Raw genomic sequence first — 22,480 nt, 5'->3', positions numbered from 1 at the left:
AGGGGCAACAGCAGAAGCAGGAAAATCAGTTAGGAGGCCAGTGCACTAAGCCAGTTAAGATCACAATGGCTTGAGCTGGTGGTAGTAGTGAGGAACTGAAAAGTGAATAAACTGACAGAATTCAGTACCTGTTAGACATGGGAAGTGAGTAAAGCAAGAAATCAAAGACCACACTTGGATTTTTGTCCTGAGGCATCCTGGTTGGATTATAATCAAGGGGCAATCTGGAGGCAAAGCGAGTTTGGCAGCAAGAGGGGAATACAAAAGTAAAGAATAATCCTTCTGGGGGCTGGTTAAATTCAAGATACTTGTAACCACTACAATATATAAGGAGGGTTCATAAGGTATCAGTATAAAGCAACTTACTTTTTTTCCTCGCTGTCTATTTAAGCCTGTTCCGTTGATGTAGTTCTCCTGCCCTGCTTTACCTGTTTTATTTTCCTCATTGCACTTATTACCAGCTCACATATTACACACTTATTGGTTTATTGTCTGGCTCCCCCATGAAATGTAAGTTCCTAAGGATCAGAGATTTATCTCTTGTTTACCACTATGCCCCTCAAAGATTGCCCGGCTCAGAGTAGGTGCCTGTTATATTTTGAGGAAGCAAGCAAGCAAGCACAGGGGAGGATACTAAAACATGACAGTAAAAGGAGTTAAACTACAAAATAAAGTTTTACTAAAACTTCTATGAGTGAGTAAAAATAAAAGTAGCTCCCTTATCTTCTGGGGGTGGGAGTAAGGAACTGGAGAGACAAAGAAGACGGAAAGGCTGTATATTCAGACTAACACACCATTCCCATATTGATTTCTAACCAGGAAATGAGGAGGGTGGGCTGTGACTTCTCCTCCAAATTCACTCTTAAAACAGGCTCTACTCCAGAGCCTTGTACATAGGGTAGAGAAGAAAACTGAAGGAGAAAAGTGGCAAGCAGACCTAGACCTGGAAGCAGTAGACTACGCTAGACCAGTCACATGGTCACCAAGTTTAATTGTAGTCACCTTAGGATGAGAAATTGGTGTTCTGTGAACACCTACATTTGTATACATTTTGCTTTTGGGGGCTTTTACTTTATTCCTTAAATTTTACCACATTGAATTTAGTACATGGTTCTTTTGATAATTTTCTGCCTGTTTTGGTTGAGTTAAGGGAAACAAAACGTAGGGCCTGGCTTGGGTGTGATAAGTGGTAAATAGCAGAGATACTAGAGACGGTGGGGAGACAGAAGAAGGGCAAAAATTCACAAGAAAGTAGGAAAATCTGATAGCCCACCCACCAGAGGGCATATCCATTGTGAAACTCTCAGGGAAATTCTCTCCATTCCGTCTGAATGCTTCTCAGTTTCTTCTACTCTCTCCCTTGCCTTGTTTGGGAGTAAAGGGGTACAGTCCCCTGCCTCCTCTCCTCCCGAAGGCCTGTCATACAGAGAAGCTCCCAGCTACTCAGACTTTGGTATCAGCAATTGCTACCTTGTGAATGGCAAAACAGGACCATCCCAGCACTCACCGCATCCTGGTCCTCATCCCTTTCTATTTCTTGGCTGAGGGCCATGGAAGAAAAGTGCCCTTCAGAGTTGACCTCTTTGGGACTTGGTTTCTTTTCTCTCATGAAAACATAGAGGCTCTTTTTCCAGAAAGGATGATCCTTTGTTTCTGTAGGAAAGAACCAGAAAGAATTCTCTTAAATAGCAACTCAATTGCAGCGTTTCTTATTTTAATTTGAAGTTGATGAGTTCTAACGTTTATTTATTTCTGATAGAACACAAGGGAGGGGGGGGAGAAGAGAGAGAGGGAGACACAGAATCTAAAGCAGGCTCCAGGCTCTGAGTGGTCAGCACAGGGCCTGATGCTGGACTCGAACCCACAGACCATGAGATCATGACCTGAGCTGAAGTCGGTCGCCTAACCGACTGAGCCACCCAGGCGCCCCTGAAGTTGATAAGTTCTATTTGAATCTACACATTTTTATGAAAAAGAAGCCCAAATAAATAGCATTACCTTACTCTAATAATAGTTTCATTTGAAATCTCTTTGCTGCTTAATCAAACAGCTGAGTGAGGCTCTTTCAGGGTCAATGACCCCCTCAAAGAGCTATCCACTGTGTCTTCCCAAGGAAGGTCTAACTTGCCAAAAATAAATATGCTTCCCCCCACTCCCCGATGCCATAATTGGGATATTTCCCTAATTCACAGACCAGAATCTAATCTTCCACCTCCTTTTTCCATGGGGAAATCATAGACTTAAGTAGTCTAAAATATCGGCCCCCAGGTACTCCAACTTGCAATATTCTCCTTCAGATCTGGATCCCACTCTGCTAGAAGAGATATTTGAGGACAAAACCCCTCCTTTTACATTACATATAGAAATTAAATAGGATTTAAATGTTTACTATCCTAAAACCTGACCCAAACAGATATGTATGAGACTGTGGCAGTTAGGGATTATACAGAAACTTACTCTATTGAAACCGAGTATACAAGAGTGTTTCTGACTCATTCCATTTTAAAGCCTTTAGCTACCAAGCGAATAAGGCTTAGCACCAATACTTTCTATTATTCCTTAATTTCAGCTCCCATTCAAAAAGCAGCCAATAATTAAACCACACCTCTAGAACGACGGCCAGCTCCATCTCTAAAGTCATCGGTTTCTACAGTTAGTCATTCTCTCTGCTGCCCATCCCAGCATCAAACATCTCTAAAAGCCCTGTGCCTTCTGCCATACTGCATTTATTTATCAAATTCTGAGCCTATTCAGAAAAAGGAAAGAGTACTGCAGCTAGGGACAGAGAATTGTACACCAACATCCTAAAGAATATTACACAAGCTCATTTTTCTTCTGCTTTGCTAGGGTTTTTTTGTTTTGTTTTGTTTTGTTTGAGAGAGAGAGAGAGAGAGACCATGTGCAAGCACACTTGTGTAAGCAGGGGAAGGGCAGAGAGAGAGGAAGAAAATCTTACGCAGGCTCCACGCTCAATGTGGAGCCTGACACAGGGCTCAATCCCACAACCCTGGGATCATGACCTGAGCCAAAATCAAGAGTCAGACACAACCAACTAGGCTACCCAGGCACTCCAGGTTCTTGTTTTATTATCATCAACAGTTTTACTGAGGTGTAACTTACACATCATAAAATTCATTCATTTTAAGTGATTCAAATCAATGATTTTTAGTATATTTACAGAGCTGTACAACCATCACCATAATCTAATTTTGGAACATTTCTATCAGTCTAAAAACCTCATGCTCATTTACAGTCACTCTCCATTTCCCAACCCTAGCCCTAGCTCAACAACAATCTACTTCCTGTCTCTATAGATCTGCCTTTCTGAACATTTCATATAAATACAAGCATGCAATATGTGCTCTTTTGTGACTGTCCTCTTTCACTGAGTATAATAGTTTTGAAGTTCATCCATTTAGTAACATGTATCAGCACTTCTTTCCTTTTAATCACCAAATACTCCATGTACAGATACACCACATTTTGCTTATCCATCTACCAGCTGATGAATATTTGGGTTATTTCCACTTCTTGGCTATTGTGAATTCGTGTATAAGTCTTTATGGACATATGTTTTCATTTCTCCTGGGTAGGAGCTGAATTGCTTAATGTTTAACATTTTGAGAAACTGCCAAACTATTTTCCAAAGTGACCATTTCACATTCCCTGCAGCAACATCTGAGGGTTCTCATTAGTTTTAATCAGATAGTTAAACACATTATGTAACTATATAGAGAGATCTCTTACTTTAATTCCATAACTAGTTAATTGAGATGATTCCCTCAGTCACACACACAAGAGTAAGGACCACCACTCTGCTTATAACATCTCTTCACTCTGACTATACCTACTATCCAACAAAAGTAGTCCAAAATTCCATTTTTACGGCTCCAACTCCAATGAAATATCTCCTAACTTTTAATTTTAACAATTTATTTTCTGTCTGTGCTTGTTATTTCTGAATGTATCAGCAGTTTGTGGGGTTTTTTGTTTGTTTGTTTTGAGAGAGAGAGAGAGAGCATGTGCACGTGCAAGTGGGGTAGGGGCAGAGAGAGAGGGGAGAGAGAATCTGAAGCAGACGCCATGCTGTCAACACAGAGCCCGATGTGGGACTTGAACTCGTGAACTGTGAGATCATGACCTCAGCCGAAATCCAGAGTCGGATGCTTAACCAACTAAGCCACCCAGGTGCCCCAGCAGTTTGTTCTTTAAGACCAGAAGAAGTTGAGGAAAGTTGCCACCTCACCCAGACACAGAGGTGGGAGACGCCTGATGTCACACTACAAGAGCCTGGTGTATGCCTCAGCACTGCTCCAAGAACTTGAAAGGATGGTGGGAGTGGAAACACAGCCAGGCGTCTTTAATGAAAAAACAGTAAAGCCATGGAATGCCAGACTTACTTGTAAATGAGTGCTTTTCCTGCTTCTTGAGATTCCAGGGGATGAGGAGCTCTTGCCACGGGTTTCAAATCAAAATTACCATTGTTAAAATTCACTTTCACTTTTAACCTTTAACAAGATAACATGTGTGAGGATGTTTTGAAGGATATTTTGAAAACGAAACAGTGATCTTAAAGTTTTGTTTATATACTCCTTAAAAGAAGTTTGAAAAACCACACACCACCTTGCACATTTTAAAACTGACACACCTAGGGGCACCTGGGTGGTTCAGTCGGTTAAGCGTCCGACTTTGGCTCAGGTCACGATCTCACAGTTCGTGAGTTCGAGCCCCGCGTCGGGCTCTGTGCTGATAGCTCAGAGCCTGGAGCCTGCTTCCCATTCTGTGTCTCCCTCTCTCTTTGCCCCTTCCCTGCTCATGCTGTGTCTCTCTCTGTCTCAAAAATAAATAAACATTGAAAAAAAATTAAAAAAAAAAAAACTGACACACCTAAAATTTTTCACTGTAAGTTTAAGTAACTTTGTTTCTCATTTCTCTTGTAACTCTTGTTTCAAACAGATTTGGGATAAGATGAGTGTTGTTGGTCTTACTATGAAACTTTAAGGATATAATTTGATAAAATGGATTTTAACCAACATATTAATAAAGCACACCAAATCTGAAAGTAATCACATAAAACTGTTAGATGAGCATTATAGCCAATGTACTTTGAAAATTTTATCAGTTCCACAAAACATTCCAGTTATATTCATAAGAAGTATCACTAAATTATAGGACTTTATTCCAAATTCAGAGCAACCCAACACAGACCAAGTACCCTGATTCTAAGGCAAGTCTTTAAATCTATCGATCATCAATCAACTAATTAAAGTAAAATAAAATATACATGACAGGGAAATACAGAAAGACCTATGGGTTGAATTTCCTTGCTTCATCATTAAAGGAATTCTCTCTAAAGACAGTATTTTTATTTATCCCTTTATTTGGCACCCTGGAATTTTTTACACCCAGGTTGAAAGGTATGACTTTCTTTTAAAAAGTGAGTTAAGATGTGATGTGAATGCAGGCTTGTTCCCAGGCAGATCAATTTTTAAAAAGAGTACATATAGACTTCAGAATCAGGAAAATTGAGTTCCTTAAAACTATCTGTGAATACCTTAGAAAGTCTATAGAAACCCACGCTGTCTATGCCAGTTTGAAATTCACAGCTTAGAGGGAACCCACTCATTCTTTGAGGCATCACTATCTCACAAGAGATATTAAAGGGGAAAAAAAAGTTGTCTTAACACACACACACACAGTAGAGGCCAGAAATGTGGGAAGCTGGGTCCATCTATAGTGGTGGGCAGCAAGAGCAAGTAGAACACACCTGAAGGCAGATGCCAATAACAGAGTTAACTTGATACTAAGCCATGTACCAGCTATAATGTGAGGACACCAAACTTGAGACTGTCACACTAAGCATAGACCTTTTAAGGGAGCTTAAGTGGGCCCAGGTTAATGGTATCCTAGCTACAAGCAGAGGCAGAAACAGAAACAAATCCTCCCCTACACTGGGCCAATAGGATACCCAAAGTTCAAATCATGTCATTAAATCATAAATAAAATTCACTAAGCAAAGCATATAAGAAAATAAACCATTATAATTGAGAATTAGCAGAGAAAACAATAGATTTAGCTTCTTCAAGGAATACAGAATTTGGAATTATCAAATGTAGAATGTAGTATATACCAATGTATTTTAAAGAAAAAAATGATCCAATCACCAATATAAGAAAACAGTTAAGAGCCTATCAGAAATGAAGCAGCATATTGGAAGGAGGAAATTTAAGAAATTTAAATGCTAATATTGAGCACAGTGAGGAAAGAATTAGTAAACTGGAAAACATATTCAAAACATATTCCATTCTAAGAAGATGGAAAATATGAAAGACAAATTAAAAGATATTAAGATATAAAAAGGTCTAATATATGTCTGAATCCAGAAGCAAAAGGGAAAGAATAAAGAAAAAACAATAAAGAGATCATTGCTGTGAATTTTCCTGACTGATGAAAAACATGAATACAGAGATCCAGAAAGCACAATATATACCAGTAGGTTAAATAAAAAGAAATCCGTACCTACACCTGTAGCAAGAGTACCGAACACTAAAGACAAAGATTTTATAAGCAGCCACGGAGAAAGGACAAAAACCAGAATGACAGCAGACTTCTCATAAACAATAGAAACCAAAAGCAAGAGAATTATATCTTTAGAGCATTCAGATAAAATAAGTTATCAACCTACAATGCAAACTGTCTTTAAAGAATGAGAATAAAATAAAGATATTTAAGGTACACTAAAATTGAATATTAAAGGCTGAATTTCAGGGGGAAAATGTCTCCACTATTACAGTATAAAATGGAAGACAGGGAGGCCCTGGGCGTCTCAAGTCAGTTAAGCAACCGACTTTTGGTTTCAGCTCAGGTGAGGAACTCATGGTTTGTGAGTTCAAGTCCGCATTGGGCTCTGCACTGACAGTGTGGAGCCTGCTTGGGATTCTCTCTCTCTCCCTTTCTCTCTACCCTTCCCCTGCTCGCTCTGTTTCTCTCTCAAAATAAATAAACTTAATAAATAAATAAAATGGAAGACAGAATGGCAACCCTCCTCTATGGAGGAGTCCCTCCTCTATACAGCGGTCTCCCATATTGATTTTCCTACAGATATGTCTGCTAAATCTTGGATTCACCCAAACTAGACATCATTTTTTTAAATTAATATAATTATATAAGACAAACATTGAATGATTTCAGTCCCAAGAAACTGATGCTCCTCTTCGTTATTTTATTTCTATCCAAGATCCCACTGTTATATTTTCTACTAGGCTGGGTTAAGTGTCCTTCCTATGTGCTTCCATAATAACCTGTGCATATCAGTATTATCACATTTGCCACATTGTAATGGAATTATCTATTTTAAATGGCTATCTTCTCTAAGTTATTTAAAGCAATTACAACTCAACGCATGATACTTTGATTGAATTAATTTGATATAGGAGTTGAACTGTGTCCCCCAGAAAAGATATATTCAAATCCTAAACTCTCATCTCTGTGAATGTGACCTTGTTTGGAAATAAGGTCTTTGTAGATGTAATCAAGTTAAAATGAGGTCATGATGGATTAGGGTGGGCTAATCCAGTGTCAGATGTTATAAGAGGGAAACTGGATGCAGACACAGAGAGAAGACCATATGACCATGGAGGCAGACGTTAGAGTGTTAAGGCTGTATGTAAACCAACTAAAAAGATTGCCAGCACCCACCAACAGCTAGAAAGGAGGCAAGGAAGGAGACTCCCCTAGAGCCTTCATAGAGGGAATGGCCCTGCTGACATCTTGATTTTATACTTCCAGTCTCCAGAACTATGAGAGAATAAATTTCTGTTGTTTTAAGACACACAGTGTGTAGCACTTTGTTACAAATGCCTTAGGAGACTAATATATAAGATAAATCTCAAATCTGAATTCCTCTCTGACTCTTTTCCCTGGCCTTCCAAATCTGGCCAACAAAATCTAAAATTCCTTTGTTTCATCACATCAGCCTCTTCATTTCAATTCCTTTTGCCACATCCTGAGGCCTTTATCAACAGAAGATAGATCCTTATAAAACTTCAACAATCTCCAGCTTCTTGTCCTATCTTATCTCCAATCTATCGTATACATCATATGCCAGATTAAAGTTTCCAGGATTTCATGCTGTCCTCAATGACTCCCCAATCCCTACATGATAAAATCCCAATTTTAAGCTGGTATTGAAGGCTTTTCACAAAATGGCTCCAACCTAGTTTCACAGACTTAACCAGTGACTGGTCATATACTCATTCACTTCACAGATAAGCAGACAGTTGCAGACTGTGTGATAAGTGAAAAAATACATGTATGTCAACTGGTGGGACAAAAGAGGGACTGGACCAGACTGCCTAGTATAAGGAGGTGAACTGGAAATATTTCACAGAGGAAGTGTTAAAGTAGCATTTAACAAAGTCTTGGGAACAGTGTTTTCCTCAAAAAAAGAATGGGCACAGAGCAGAACACCAGAGAAAGGCACCATCAGTGGCAAAGAAGTATAGGAAGAGATCAAGAGCTTCAGGTAAACAAGTGCAATGCCCTACCCCCTTCCTTGGATCCTTCCCTACTATAAAGCAAAAGCCTTAAGCTTCTGGAAAGAGGCAAGTAATTCTTCCCATCCCCCTCCAGAACAACAAGCAAAGATATACTGCTTCTGGGAGAGAAAAGCAAAACCTGCCTGCCTATGGAGGAGGAATAAGAGGGGTACACCCAGGAGCAAGGCAAGGATCCACTGCTACTAGGATAAGGACAGAAGCAGAAACCCTCTGTCCCAGGAGGAGGGACAAGAAACAGCTTTCAGTCCAGAATCCTATACCTATACCAAGCAGAGATCTGCTACTATTGGCAGAGGGGCAGGAAACTATCACCCAAGAACAACCACACAAGGTAGTTTGACTGTCACAGAGAGAAGGGGAAGGAACTCTAAGAACATGCTGCTCCTGAGGCCCAACCACATAGAACATGCCTAAAACTGAGGCAGGACAAGAAAACAGAAAAATTCCTCTGCTGCCACTATGAGCCTAGCAATAAGCAACAAGCAATAGCAGTGTACTTCTGGGAATGAAGCAAGAACACAGAGAGACTCACCCCACACCTCTCACACACACCTCTGTGATGCAGGCTTGCAGAGATAGCCAAAAAATGAAGAGGGAGCAGGAACACTTCAGAAACCCTTCTGGCCTACCAGCCCCCACCCTAAGCACAAGGTAACAGCAGCCCACCACTAGAGGTATTTGAAGCCTAAGGTGCACTAAAGGTAACAATAGCAATAATACCTAAACCCAGCTCAACTTCTGACTAGATAAGCCCAATTCTCCACACTAATGGTTGACAGAAGAAAAAGCATATCCATTTCTAGACATACTCCGTCTATACTGGTCTACCTCTAATGCCTGGCATTCAATCAAAAATAACAAGACATGCAAAGAAAAAAAAAAGGCAAGACACAATAACCTCAAATATCGACCATTTAATAAAACATTATAAGATATTGGGGAGAGGGGCAAGACAAAATAACCCATTGTCAAGAGTGAAAGCAATCAACAGAACCAGATTGAGAAATGACCCCTCCCCCCTACCATGGGAACTATCAGATAAAGAATTTAAAATAACTATGATTAATATGTTAAAGCATCTAGTGGAAAGGTGAACATGTATAAACAGATGGCAAATTTCAGGAGAAATTAAAACTATTTTTTAAAAATCAAATGGAAATGTTAGAAATAAAAATCACACCAGAGACCAAGGATTCCTCTGATGAGCTGATCAACAAATGAGGCACGGCTGAGGAAAGGCTCAGTGAACCTAAAGATAGGTTAGTAGGGAAAAAAAAAAAAAAAAAAAAAAAAGATCGGTTAGTAGACATTGTCCAACTGAAATACAATTAGAAAAAAAATTTTTTTTAACACAAAAAACAAACTAAGAACTATGGAGCTATGAGACAATATAAAATGGTGTAACATACATATAAGGAGTCTCAGAAGGAAAAGAAAAACAAAGAATGGGGCATAAGAAATATTTCAAGTGATAATGGCCTCAAATTTTCCAAATAATGAAAGATGTCAAACCACAGATACAAGAATCTCAAAGAACCCTAAGTAGGATAAATAGAAAGAAAGGAAAATAAAGACGACATAACCTAGCTAATGAAAAGCAAAGAGAAAATCTTGAAAGTGCCCAAGAGAAAAGAAACATCACAAAGAGGAACAAAGAATTATGGATTCCTCATTGAAAAATGAAATTAAAAAAATCATAATTATGACAAAATTTATACCACTGTCTCCAGTTTTCAAATTCCAAGAGGTTCAATAATTTCTATTAACCATTACCTGCTCCTTTTACAAAATTCACTTTCTATGTAGGTTGTAGGCAGCATAAGCCATTTATTTGGAGTCATAAAGTGCCTTGAATTAGAAATTCTTGGAAACCTGGAATGCAGTTTGGCCTTCTCAACCTCTTTAAATTCTTTCATTGTACATATTTTGCCTGTAGGAAGATTAGTAACCTAAATCAGCACCCTTAAATGCAACTCCCATTGCTCCTGGGTTATGAAATCACATAACAATTAGGCACTAAGTACCAGTCTCACACTGAAGAAGAGTTCTTTTATCATCATCTTTGTCATATTGTGCCTTTTTCAAAGGATCACGAAATGGTGGAATGGTAACCTACAAGAAAAGCAAGTGTTTAAGGGCAGGATTGCGTCTTTTTCAGTGTATCCTAGCCATCTGTGTATGACTCCTAAGCCTGAAAAAATCAAGAATATAGTATCTACAAACTACTTCAGTTTATCCATTTACAAAGAGATGGGGGCACTCCAATACATCTCTTTGCAAGGCCCACCAGTCATGGTTAGCTCTTGTGTTAATGGTTTTTTCAGATTATTGTGGATATTCTTCTTAGACACTATACCCAAATTCAATAAGTTGTAGTTTCTTAAAGGTTATGACATGGAATGTGAAACTATGTCAATAAATTATTCAACCTCAGTTACATAAAAACCCATTGGTCTATCTTGAACTTTGAATGGATCTTTTATCCATGTCATGGATTATTTGGAAGAAATTATATCACTGAGTTACATGAGATCTTCCAAATTGTCAATACATTTCATTATGCTATAATCACAGTCATTAACATCATTATCAATCTCATCAGAAAATTCTAAGAGTAACAGAAAGCTGTAACACTCATGATGCTAAATATTTTTCCAAAATTCAGTTTTTTGCTTGAAAGCTCACATTTTATCATTGGCAACAAACACTGTCAGTTATTTTTCTTGAAGTGACTTCATTACTTTTCCAAAAAATGTCTGCCAAATATCCAACACTTAATAACTACAATTTATAAATCATTCTTTAAGAAAAATGTACCATGAAAAAAAAAATCAACCAGTATAGCTGATAATTCAAGCAATCGTGCTGCATTTCAGTAGGCAGAAGTACTGTTTCCATATTTACCATTTCATCACATAGAATATTAAAAAGATGTATACTTAGATGTGAGCAAGATTTAATAAAATTAGTAATTTTTAGTGTTTGGTCAAGGATATCCTTAAGTGAAATTGCAATTTTTTAAATGTGAGTACATGGCAATGAAGAATAATGACTGGTATGATTTGGTGACACTGATTTAAGTTGTTCTAAGTACCAACAGCTTTACCCACCATTACTTTTGCACAAAGTCAATGTCAACACTAAAAAAAAAAAAAAATAGTGCCATAATATTTGGCACTATTATGAAAACAATTGGCCTAATAGGTCCCTTAAAAGGGTTTCAGGGCCCTCAGAGATCTATGTACCTCACTCTGAGAACTGCTGTTATAACCTCAACGTGTTCCACTTAAGAGGTCACCTATCAGGTTCATTTATAAAAGCAGAATGGCTGGGAATGCAAGCTGGTGAAGCCACTTTGGAAAACAGTATTGAGTTTCCTCAAAAAACGAAAAATAGAACTACCCTACTACCCAGCAATTGCACTACTAGGCATTTATCCAAGGGATACAGGTGTGCTGTTTTGAAGGGACACATGTACCTCCATGTTTATAGCAGCACTATCAACAATAGCCAAAGTATGGAAAGAGCCCAAATGTCCATCAATGGATGAATGGATAAAGATGTGGTGTGTATACACACACACACACACACACACACACACACACACACACACACACACACTGGAGTATTACTCAGCAATCAAAAAGAATGAAATCTTGCTATTTGCAACTATGTGGATGGAACTGGAGGGTATTATGCTAAGTGAAATTAATCAATCAGAGAAAGACAAAAATCATACGACTTCACTCATATGAGGACTTTAAGAGACAAAACAGATGAACATAAAGGAAGGGAAACAAAAATAATATAAAAACAGGGAGGGGGACAAAACAAAAGAGACTCATAAACATGGACAACAAACTGAGGGTTACAGGAGGGGTTGTGGGAGGGGGGATGAGCTAAATGGGTAAGGGGCACTAAGGAATCTACTCCTGAAATCAGTGTTGCACTATATACTAATTTGGATGTAAATTTAAAAAAATTTTTTTAATTTTAAAAATTAAAAAAAGAAAAAAAGAAAAGAAAAGCAGAATGGCAAAAGAACAAACTTGAATTTTGATACCAAAAAGATATAGTTTCAAATCCCAATTCTGTCCCTTAACTAGTCATTATACTAGTTAGTAAACTAAGGCTCTAACTTTAAACTCTCAGTTTAACTCCTACCTATTAAAATAGGGACAGTGGCACATGCACACACCCCAATTTGGCAAAAAACAAAAAACAAAAATCTGCTTTGCCTGCAAATGCCAACAGTTTAAAATGTCTATGACTCAGGTGCCTGGGTGGTTCAGTTGGTTAGATATTCGATTCTTGATTTGGCTCAGCTCAGGATCTCATGGTTTGTGAGTTCAAGCCTTGTCAATGACTCAAGGATTTTAATTTTGTTTAATAATATCCACTATTAGCAGGCTGCCTGGGTGGCTCAGGTGGTTAAATGTCCTACTTCAGCCCAGGTCATAATCTTGCAGTTCATGAGTTCAAGTCCCGCACCAGGCTCTGCACTGGTTATGAGAAGCCTGCTTGGGATTCTCTCTCTCTCCCTCTCTCTGCCCCTTCCCCACCTGTGCTTTCTCTCTCTCAAAATAAATAAACTTAAAAAAAAGAAAGAATATCCACTATTAGCAAAAGTGTGGGAAAATGGACTCTGGTACGGGTATAAATTTATACAACTATTCTGGAGGACGATTTGGCAATATGAATCAAAATCATGCATAACCTTTAACTTAGCAATTCTACTTCTAGCAACTTACCCTAAGGAAAAAATTAAACAGTTACAGGGAAGTTCATCATGTCATTTATAACAATAATATGTCCAAAACAATCTAAATGTTCAAAACAGGGAATATGTTTTTAAAAAATGGTGGTATAGCAAGATACATATATGGTTAGAAACACCATATATGTTCTGCTATTTACAGCTGTGTGATTGTGAAAAGTAACTTAACCAGTCTGTGTCTCACTTGCCTCATCTGCAAATTACTTCGTGTGGGAGTAGTAAAGATGGGGGGAAAAAAAGTCCTAACATTTGGCTAAGCCCTCAGTGTAAGTTAGCAGTTATTATTAATAGAATACTATGCAATGATTAAAATTATGTATTTACATTTATTGACAAAGAGCAAATCATAAAACTATTGAGAAAAAAAAGGGGAGCATCTGGGTGGTTCAGAGTTGAGCAACCAACTCTTAATTTCGGCTGGGGTCATGGGACTGAGTCCCGTGTCAGACTCCACACTGAACATACAGCGTGCTTGAGATTGTCTTTCCCTCTGCCCCTCTCCCCTACTCATGCTATAGTTCTCTCTTGAAATTTTAATGTTTACTTATTTTTGAGAGAGAGAGAGACAGACAAAGCATGAGTGAGGGAGGGGCAGAGAGAGAGGGAGACAGAATCTGAAGCAGGCTCCAGGCTCTGAGCTGCCAGCACAGAGCCTAACGCAGGGCTTGAACCCACTAACCTTGAAATGACCTGAGCTGAAGTTGGACGCTTAATGACTGAACCACCCAGTCGTCCCAATCTTTCTCTCTTTAAAACACACACACACACACGCGCACACACACACACAAAACTATTGAGGAAAAAAATGCAGGGTATGAACCTAATGTGTGTTACTCCATTTTTGTAAAATAAATCTATTTTATTTAAAAAAAATTTTTTTTTCAACATTTTTTATTTATTTTTGGGACAGAGAGAGACAGAGCATGAACGGGGGAGGGGCAGAGAGAGAGGGAGACACAGAATCGGAAACAGGCTCCAGGCTCCGAGCCATCGGCCCAGAGCCTGACGCGGGGCTCGAACTCACGGACCGCGAGATCGTGACCTGGCTGAAGTCGGACGCTTAGCCGACTGCGCCACCCAGGCGCCCCAAAATAAATCTATTTTACAAAGAAACCTTGGATATCCAAAATGATATTCAGGGAAGTGTTAATGAGTTCATTCTGGGTAATGGAATTGTGAGTGGTTTTATTTAAGTATCAATTCTGTTCATTTATCATGAAAATGTACTACATTTGTAACAAACTTTTTAGAGTCTTTGAAAATTTTAAATGTTACCTATCATCCGAGTATTATATAATATTTTCAAATTTTACTGAAGTTTAATTTACTTTGGACTTTGTTGTTTTTTGATTTGGGTGGGTTTTTTTTTAGTTTATTTATTTTGAAAGAGAGCATGAGTGAGTGGGTAAGGGGCAGAGAGAGAGAGAGAGAAAGAATCCCAAGCAGTTTCCGCACCGTCAGCACAGAGCTTGATGCAGGTTCAATCTCACCAACTGCGAGATCATGACCTAAGCCAAAGTCAAGAGTCACCTAGGCACCCCTGGACTTCGGGGTTTTTTATTCCTAAGATATGGAGATGGGAAACAATTCTTAAGATGTTACTGCATTCTGGGGCACCTAGGTGGCTCAGTCAGTTGAGCCTCCAACTTTAGCTCAGGTCATGATCTCACAGGTCAGTTCATGGGTTTCAGCCCCACATCAGGCTTGCTGCTGTTAGCACAGAGCCTGCTTTTGATCCTCTGTCCCCCTCTCTCTGCCCTTCCCCCACTCACGCTCTCTCAAAAAAAAAAAAAAAAGATGCTACTGCATTCCTGGGGAATCACTAAAGGACTACCCATACATTAGGGCTGCTCAAAAAAACCAACCACATAATATCAAAAATTAGAAGTCTATCGTACCTTCAGAAAATTCGGGTCCTCTTTGTTCATATAAAAAGGATCATACTCTTTCGGATCATAATGCTCTATAAATGCATTTCCCTACAGGAAGGAAATAAAACTACACATAACAAGAGGTGCACAACTTTGAGCATAACAGGAGTCAAGAGTCAAACACACTATTCCATTCTTCTGCTTCAAAACGGCATTAATGACAAATACAAAATGGAAGGGAAGGCCAAATTTGAAGTTAAACTTAAGGTAGCCAAGTAATAAATATTATAGCGATAGAAGGGATCTACTTAAAATTTGTTATAATTAATAATGAATGTTGGAACACTAACAGATTTGGGAAATTGTTTTTAAATGTTTAGTAGTCAACATCTCAGATCTCTTAGAAATGCCAAAACAGAAATATCTTATAGTTTTGTAAATAACTGTGTTCTAGAACTATACCTATCTATCGAACCTAGAGGCCAAATTTAATTGGTATACAAAATATTACATGAGAAAAGCAAAGAATAATAACTCTAATATACACATTTAAATCCAGACCTAACCCTCTTCCCTCCATACTTTCTACATGTCCTAGATTTAGGAATAGTATATGCTCTAACAGAGTAGAGATTATACATATATAGAGTGGAAGAGATACGCTGTTTGAATGATTATAATCACCATTTTAAACCAACTGAAACAAGTATCAAATGACTTCTTAGTACCTTTTTATTTACATGTTTTAAAAAACCATCTAATTCTTCTTGTCTCCTTTTTTTAATATTCTTATGTGAACAAACTTTTTCTATAATTTTCTTCTGGAGAGGATCTGCCACGTGGTCAGTCCATCGTTTATATAACCTCTCTTTTCTTCTTGCATTTAAGAAGTCATGATGTTGTAAATACTTATCTAGTTCCTATTAAACAATGACAGAAAAGGCAATTATCCTGAAGTTATTTTGTACTAAAATTTAAACTTCATTTATATTCCTAAGAATAACTCACAAAGTCATTCGCTGATTTATTTGGCTTCTACTGTGTGATACACACTACACTAGAAATGATGAATATATAGATTAGACAACATGCCCACTCTCCCTAGAGAGATAGACTACAAGACAAATACACAAAATAGGAGGGACAATATAGCAACATGTATGTGTGTGTATATATAATATACACATATGTATACATATACACATATAGGTAATACATATAGTCTGTAATATATATAGATATAAGCATGTATCTATAAAAGAACTAAAGACTCAGATACTTATATACCAATGTTCGTAACAGCATTATTCACGATAGCCAAAAGATGAAAACAACCCAAGTGTCCATCAGCAGATGAATGTATAAACAAAATATGGTATATATACAAAATGCAATATTATACAGCCATAAAATGGAATGAAGTTCTGACATAGGCTACAACATGGATGAATCTTGAAGACAATATGCTAAGTGAAATAAGCCAGACACAAAAGGACAAATACTGTAGGATTCCACTTATATGAAATTATCTAGAGTAAACAAATTCATAAAGACAGATGGTAAGCCAGAAGTTACCAGAGGGACCTCTGGGGAGGGAGGAATGGAAAGTCATTACTTAATGCATATACAGTTTTGGCTGGGGTGATGAAAAGTTTTAGAGATAAATAAATGGTGATGGTTTCACAACATCCATCTATTTGGAAATAAATAGTAATGATGATTGCACAACCTGTGAATAATTAATGTCACTGAATTGTACACTTAAAAATGGTTAAGGGACACCTGGGTGGCTCAGTCAATTAAGTGTCTGTCTCTTGATTTTGGCTCAGGTCATAGATCTCAAGTTCATGAGATCAAGACCTGCGTCAGGCTCCACAATGGGTGTGGAGCCTGCTTAAGATTCTCTTTCCTTCTCCCTCTGGCCCTTCCCCTCAAGTGTGCACTCTCGCTCGCTCTCTCTCTCTCATAAAAAAAAAAAAAAAAGGTTTAAAATAGCTAATTTTATGTTATATATATTTTACCACAATGGAAAAAAGTGACTATTTTTTTTTTTTTTATTCCTACAGTGGGACACATTTGAGATGGGCCTTAAAGGAGTTACCTAGGGGGCACCTGGGTGACTCAAGCAGTTGACCATCCAACTTAGGCTCAGGTCATGATTTCACAGCTCATGAGATCGAGCCCCACATCAGGCTCTGTGCTGACAGCTCAGAGCCTGGAGCCTACTTCAGATTATGTGTCTCCCTCTCTCTCTCTCTGCCCTTCCCCAACTCGTGCTTGCCTGCGCTCTCTCTCTCTCAAAATATAAGGAGTTATCTAGGAAGAGAAGGTATGAGAGAATGTGGAAGAAGAAAAATCTATTGGGAAAAAAAAAAGACAAGAGTAAACAGGCAGAAATGTAGCACAACCTGGATGAAATGGCAAGCAGCCTGTAAATAAAGAAAATGACTGATTTAGGCTATACACTAAACTTTTTTTATCCAAAACTTATCCACCTTTCATCTAGCAAATGAAATCATGTGATTACTACAATCAACCACATGAAATTCAAAATGAAAAAAAAAAAAATAAACCAAGAACCCTGAGAGCTTCTCTAACTCATACCCCTTTTTAGATTCAGGTCATAGCACACTTCAACCTTTTTTTTTTTTTAAGTAGGCTTCATGCCCAGAGCAGAGCCTAATGCAGGGCTTGAACTCATGACCCTGAGATCAAGACCTGAGCTGAGATCGAGTCCGATGCTTAACCAATTGAACTACCCAGGAGCTCCACACTTTAATCATTCTTAACGAATAGCTCTTTTCCTGTTACTCACTCCAGTGCTCACCACACGTGGACATTCATCTTGTCTTATAATTAAGCCCGTGCTGATACAGTTAAAGCCTTCTTCTACCTATGCATACCTGAGTAATAATTAGTGAATCCCAATAACAGCTCTTAAAACTCGTAAGAATACACAGTGACTCCACAGAAGCCCCATTAGATGAAAGAACAAGTGACTAGGGGAAAACTCTTATATAAAAGTATCTGTGAGGGGCATCTGGGTGGCTTAGTCGATTAAGCATCAGACTCTTGGTTTCAACTCAGGTCATGATCTCACGGTTCATGAGTTCAAGCCTTGCATCTTGTGCTCTAAGCACAGAGCCTGTGTGGGATCCTCTCTCTCTACCTCCCTCTGCCCCTCCCCTGCCCACACTCTCTCAAAATAAATAAATAAACTTAAAAAAAGTATCTGTGAAAGAATCCCCACAAATAAAAAGATAGGAAGTCAATTAAAACAATCTCAGATTTCTCTTAAGGTTAATCCTAGCCACTAATGAGTGTTTTCAATTCTATTTTCCATCTAAAAGGGAAAAATAAAATTAATTTTTAATCATGACACATTCTGTAGCCAATTCTTACCTTAATTACATGATTTTCTCTATATAATATTGATTGAATAGCTGCATCAATATCTTCTTTAGCTAATACCTATAATTACAGAATGAAATTTTGAAAATCAAATCTTAAAAAAAATCAAATTATTAATACTATCTGGACTCACAGACATCTCCCTGGAAAGTTCTCCATAAATACAATTTTTCTACCTCAAATCATATCATCCAGTACTTTTAAAGAGCATTTGAATCTTTCTACTATTTGCTATAGCTCATCCAAGGGCAAAAAATAACTCAGATCACAGACATTTTGAATTCCAGCATGGACAAATGACTTGCCCAGAGTCACATGGTAAGCAGAACTCATCTTTTTTTTCCACATTTCATAGAAGGCTTTCACCTTTATGGGTTAAAACACAATCAGGCCTCTATTTGAATTCATTCAATCATTAGTGAATTCTACTTTAATTCATTTAGTCATTATAGCTATCAAATACTAATAATAAATTTGTTTATATACAAGTCATTTTTAGATTTTATTATTTTTTTTATTTAAAAAAATTTTTTTTTTTTTTAACATTTGTTTATTTTTGGGACAGAGAGAGACAGAGCATGAACGGGGGAGGGGCAGACACAGAGAGAGGGAGACACAGAATCGGAAGCAGGCTCCAGGCTCCGAGCCATCAGCCCAGAGCCCGACGTGGGGCTCGAACTCACGGGACCGCGAGATCGTGACCTGAGCGGAAGTCAGACGCTTAACCGACTGAGCCACCCAGGCGCCCCTCATTTTTAGATTTTAAAGCAACACAATCTTCAGGAAATAGTCCATAACATTAATTTTTTTCCATTTTTATAACAAATCTTCCACAATTAATATCCGCCAGAAATACAAGAGGTTGTAATGTCATTGAATTGTACACTTAAAAATAGCGAACTTTGATACTATATTTATTTTACCACAATGGAAACATGCTTAATTTTTTTTAATTGCCCAAAGTGACAGACATTTTGGGTGGGCCTTTAAAATCCATTCATAATTACACAAAAAATATTCTCAAATTAACTATCATTGGAAATAGCTGTTTTCAGTTCCACTACTCTTGTTTTCAAAACAGATGAGTAAAATCTGAAAATCCAAGAACCTAACTTCCCAAGGATGGTTAACACCCAAGTAAATTAAGGGTCATGGGAGTTAAGCAACAACTAGAAGCCTAGAAAATCCTGCCTGCAGACAAGAATTTAATCTCAAATGTATCTAACTCCAGATTCACTTTCTTTGTTCTTTCTGCCTCACAGGATTGCTATTCCTGGCAAATCTGTTGTTCTCAAAACCAAGATGGGTACTGAATTAATATTCTAGACAAAAATAGAAAAAACAACAATCTGAAGACACTGGAGACTGACCAAAAACAGGGAGAAACAAGAATGTAGTCAATAATTAGAAAAAGAGACTAACGGCAGTGGATAAATTTTCAGTTTTTATGGACTTTTGTCAAAGAGCAGGCCTCCATCAGAGCTAAAGGAGAGGGCTCAAACTCTGAAACATGAAGTTTTACAAAATTCAAGAATTAGAAGACAGAGTTCAGGGAAACCAGAGGAGCTGGAAAGTCAAAGGAGAAATACCTGAAAGGAGAAAGTCATAGAGCGGATGCCACAAATTTTACAAATTAATTGACCAAATCTCTGGCAGATCCTTGAACTGTGTATGTACAAGGCAGACTCCTTTGGAAAACAGTTTGGCACTTTCATAAAAAGTTAAATTCTTGGGGCGCCTGGGTGGCTCAGTCGGTTGGGCGGCCGACTTCGGCTCAGGTCATGATCTCGCAGTCTGTGAGTTCGAGCCCCGCGTCAGGCTCTGTGCTGACGGCTCAGAGCCTGGAGCCTGTTTCCGATTCTGTGTCTCCCTCTCTCTGCCCCTCCCCCGTTCATGCTCTCTCTCTCTCTGTCTCAAAAATAAATAAACGTTAAAAAAAAAAATTTTTTTTTAAAGTTAAATTCATTTACCATATGACCCAGTCCTTCTACAACTAGATATGTACCCAAGAGAAATGAAAGTGTATGTCCATAAAAAGACATGTGCATGATTGTTCCTAACAGCTTTATTTGTGACAGCCAAAAAATGCAAACAACCCAAATGTCCATCAGCAGGATGGGTAAACTATACAGCATTTAGCAAATAAGTAAATAAAATACTGATACATGCCACAACACAGATGAATCCCAAAATAATTATGCTGAGTAAAAGCAGCCAGGCAAAAAGCATACTGTAAGATTACATCTGCATAAAATTTTTTAAGGGCAAAATTAACCCAAGTGACAGCAAATCAGTGATTGCCTTGGTTGGGGATAGGCAAAGGAAGGAGGGTAGGTACAGGAGGAGGAAATTTGGGGCATAATGAATACGTTCATTCTCTTAATCGTGGTGGTTTCATGTGTGGCCACATGTGTCAAAAATGTTCAAACTGTACACTTCAAATATACGCAGTTTATTGTGTACCAATTATACCTTAATAAAGCTGTTTAGAAAAAAAGAAATTACAATCGTTTTTCAAAATACAACATATATAAATTTAGGTGATGCAGTTTACAAGAGTACTTCAGGAGAGTGGCGCCTGGGTGGTTCGGTCAGTTGAGCACCGAACTCTCAATTTCCGTTCAGGTCATGATCTCACAGTTCATGAGATGGCACCCCAAGTCCAGCTCAGTGCTGGCAGGACTCAGCCTGCTTGAGAGTCTCTCTCCCCTTCTGTGTCTGCCCCTCCCCCGCTCATGTGAGCTCTCTCTCCCTCAAATATGGATAAACTTTTTATTTTTTTTAAGAGCGCTTCAGGAGAAACTTATTAAGTTTGTTATACAGTAAAGGCCTATAATCAATCACCGATGATTCCACCTTAAGAAACTAGAAAATGAAAATACAAAGTAGAATAAATGGAATAATAAAGGACAGAAATGAAATACAAAACATAGAAAAACTGTTAAGCACAAGCCAGATCTCAATGCAACTACCCAAATATAAACTTCAAAATGCCATACTACCGTTACCTCCATAAGATGAAGTGGCTGTGGTTCCAACCATTCTTTCGAGCTCTTGGGCTTATGAAGCTTGTCAGTTAGCATATCATCACTGTCTAAATTTGTCATTGTGGTCACAAATAACGGAGCCCCTAGAAAAACTAGAAGAGTCACTTATTCATTAATGAGGCTTCAGTCCTATTTTCTCTTAATTAACAAGCCTTGGCCACTACGAACAGGTGTGGAACGGTTTCTGAATTAGTAGCCATCCACACAGAGGCCTTCACCATAGTTTCTGATGATGTCTTCAGACCCAGCCTCTTCTAAGCAGGGGAGGTTCTCTCTGGACTGACCCGCGTCCCCCTGTTATTCCAGGCTTCCCACGTCCTCCTACAACACAGCCCGTCGGAGCCGGGGTGGCAATTACCAGCCGGGTCTCTAGGGGTCGCACTGCAGCACTTTTCTGACCGAGGGCCGCCGACCCGGAGAGTTGCAAGTTCCTGGCTACCGAAGCCCACACAAGCAGGGCTGCTTATAGAAGGGAGGGATTTTCAGACCATCTCTGCGTGACCTCAAGCTCTAGGACGCCCAAAGCACTCCCCCCCAACACATACACACACAAGGACTGTCATCTGAGGGGGAAGCTATCATTAAGGCTTGCGCCCGCTGTAGACCTACAGCACCCACGACCCCCATCCCTCCCCTCCCACCCCGTCCGCAAGATGCGTGCGTGCTCTGCCCGGCCCGGCAGGAGAGTTGCAGACCACGACAGATACCCCAGGTCCTCCCTCCCCCTCGGCTCCCTGCAGCACGCGGGGGCCCGGCCCGACGGCCCACGGCCCAGCAGTCGTCGGCTGCGGAGAGAGAGTGAGCCCGCCCGAGCTT

The 22,480-nt window shown here is 38.8% G+C and overlaps 1 protein-coding gene across 1 annotated transcript; it reads right to left on the bottom strand.

Moving 5' to 3' along the window:
- Nucleotides 1-719: 719 nt before the first annotated feature.
- FAM228B (family with sequence similarity 228 member B) lies at nucleotides 720-22,475 on the bottom strand. Its single transcript, XM_058686374.1, is given in 12 exon segments — nucleotides 720-746; nucleotides 1,508-1,603; nucleotides 1,605-1,653; nucleotides 4,401-4,508; nucleotides 10,332-10,488; nucleotides 10,583-10,670; nucleotides 15,234-15,314; nucleotides 15,935-16,126; nucleotides 18,609-18,677; nucleotides 21,626-21,756; nucleotides 22,023-22,123; nucleotides 22,372-22,475. Coding segments are annotated over 10 exon segments (966 nt in total). The 5' UTR covers nucleotides 21,725-21,756; nucleotides 22,023-22,123; nucleotides 22,372-22,475.
- Between the last annotated feature and the right edge of the window lie 5 nt (nucleotides 22,476-22,480).

The sequence above is a fragment of the Neofelis nebulosa genome, chromosome 9 (assembly GCF_028018385.1).
Source record: "Neofelis nebulosa isolate mNeoNeb1 chromosome 9, mNeoNeb1.pri, whole genome shotgun sequence".
NCBI lineage: Eukaryota > Metazoa > Chordata > Mammalia > Carnivora > Felidae > Neofelis > Neofelis nebulosa.
This window is presented reverse-complemented; position numbering and strand designations above follow the sequence as displayed.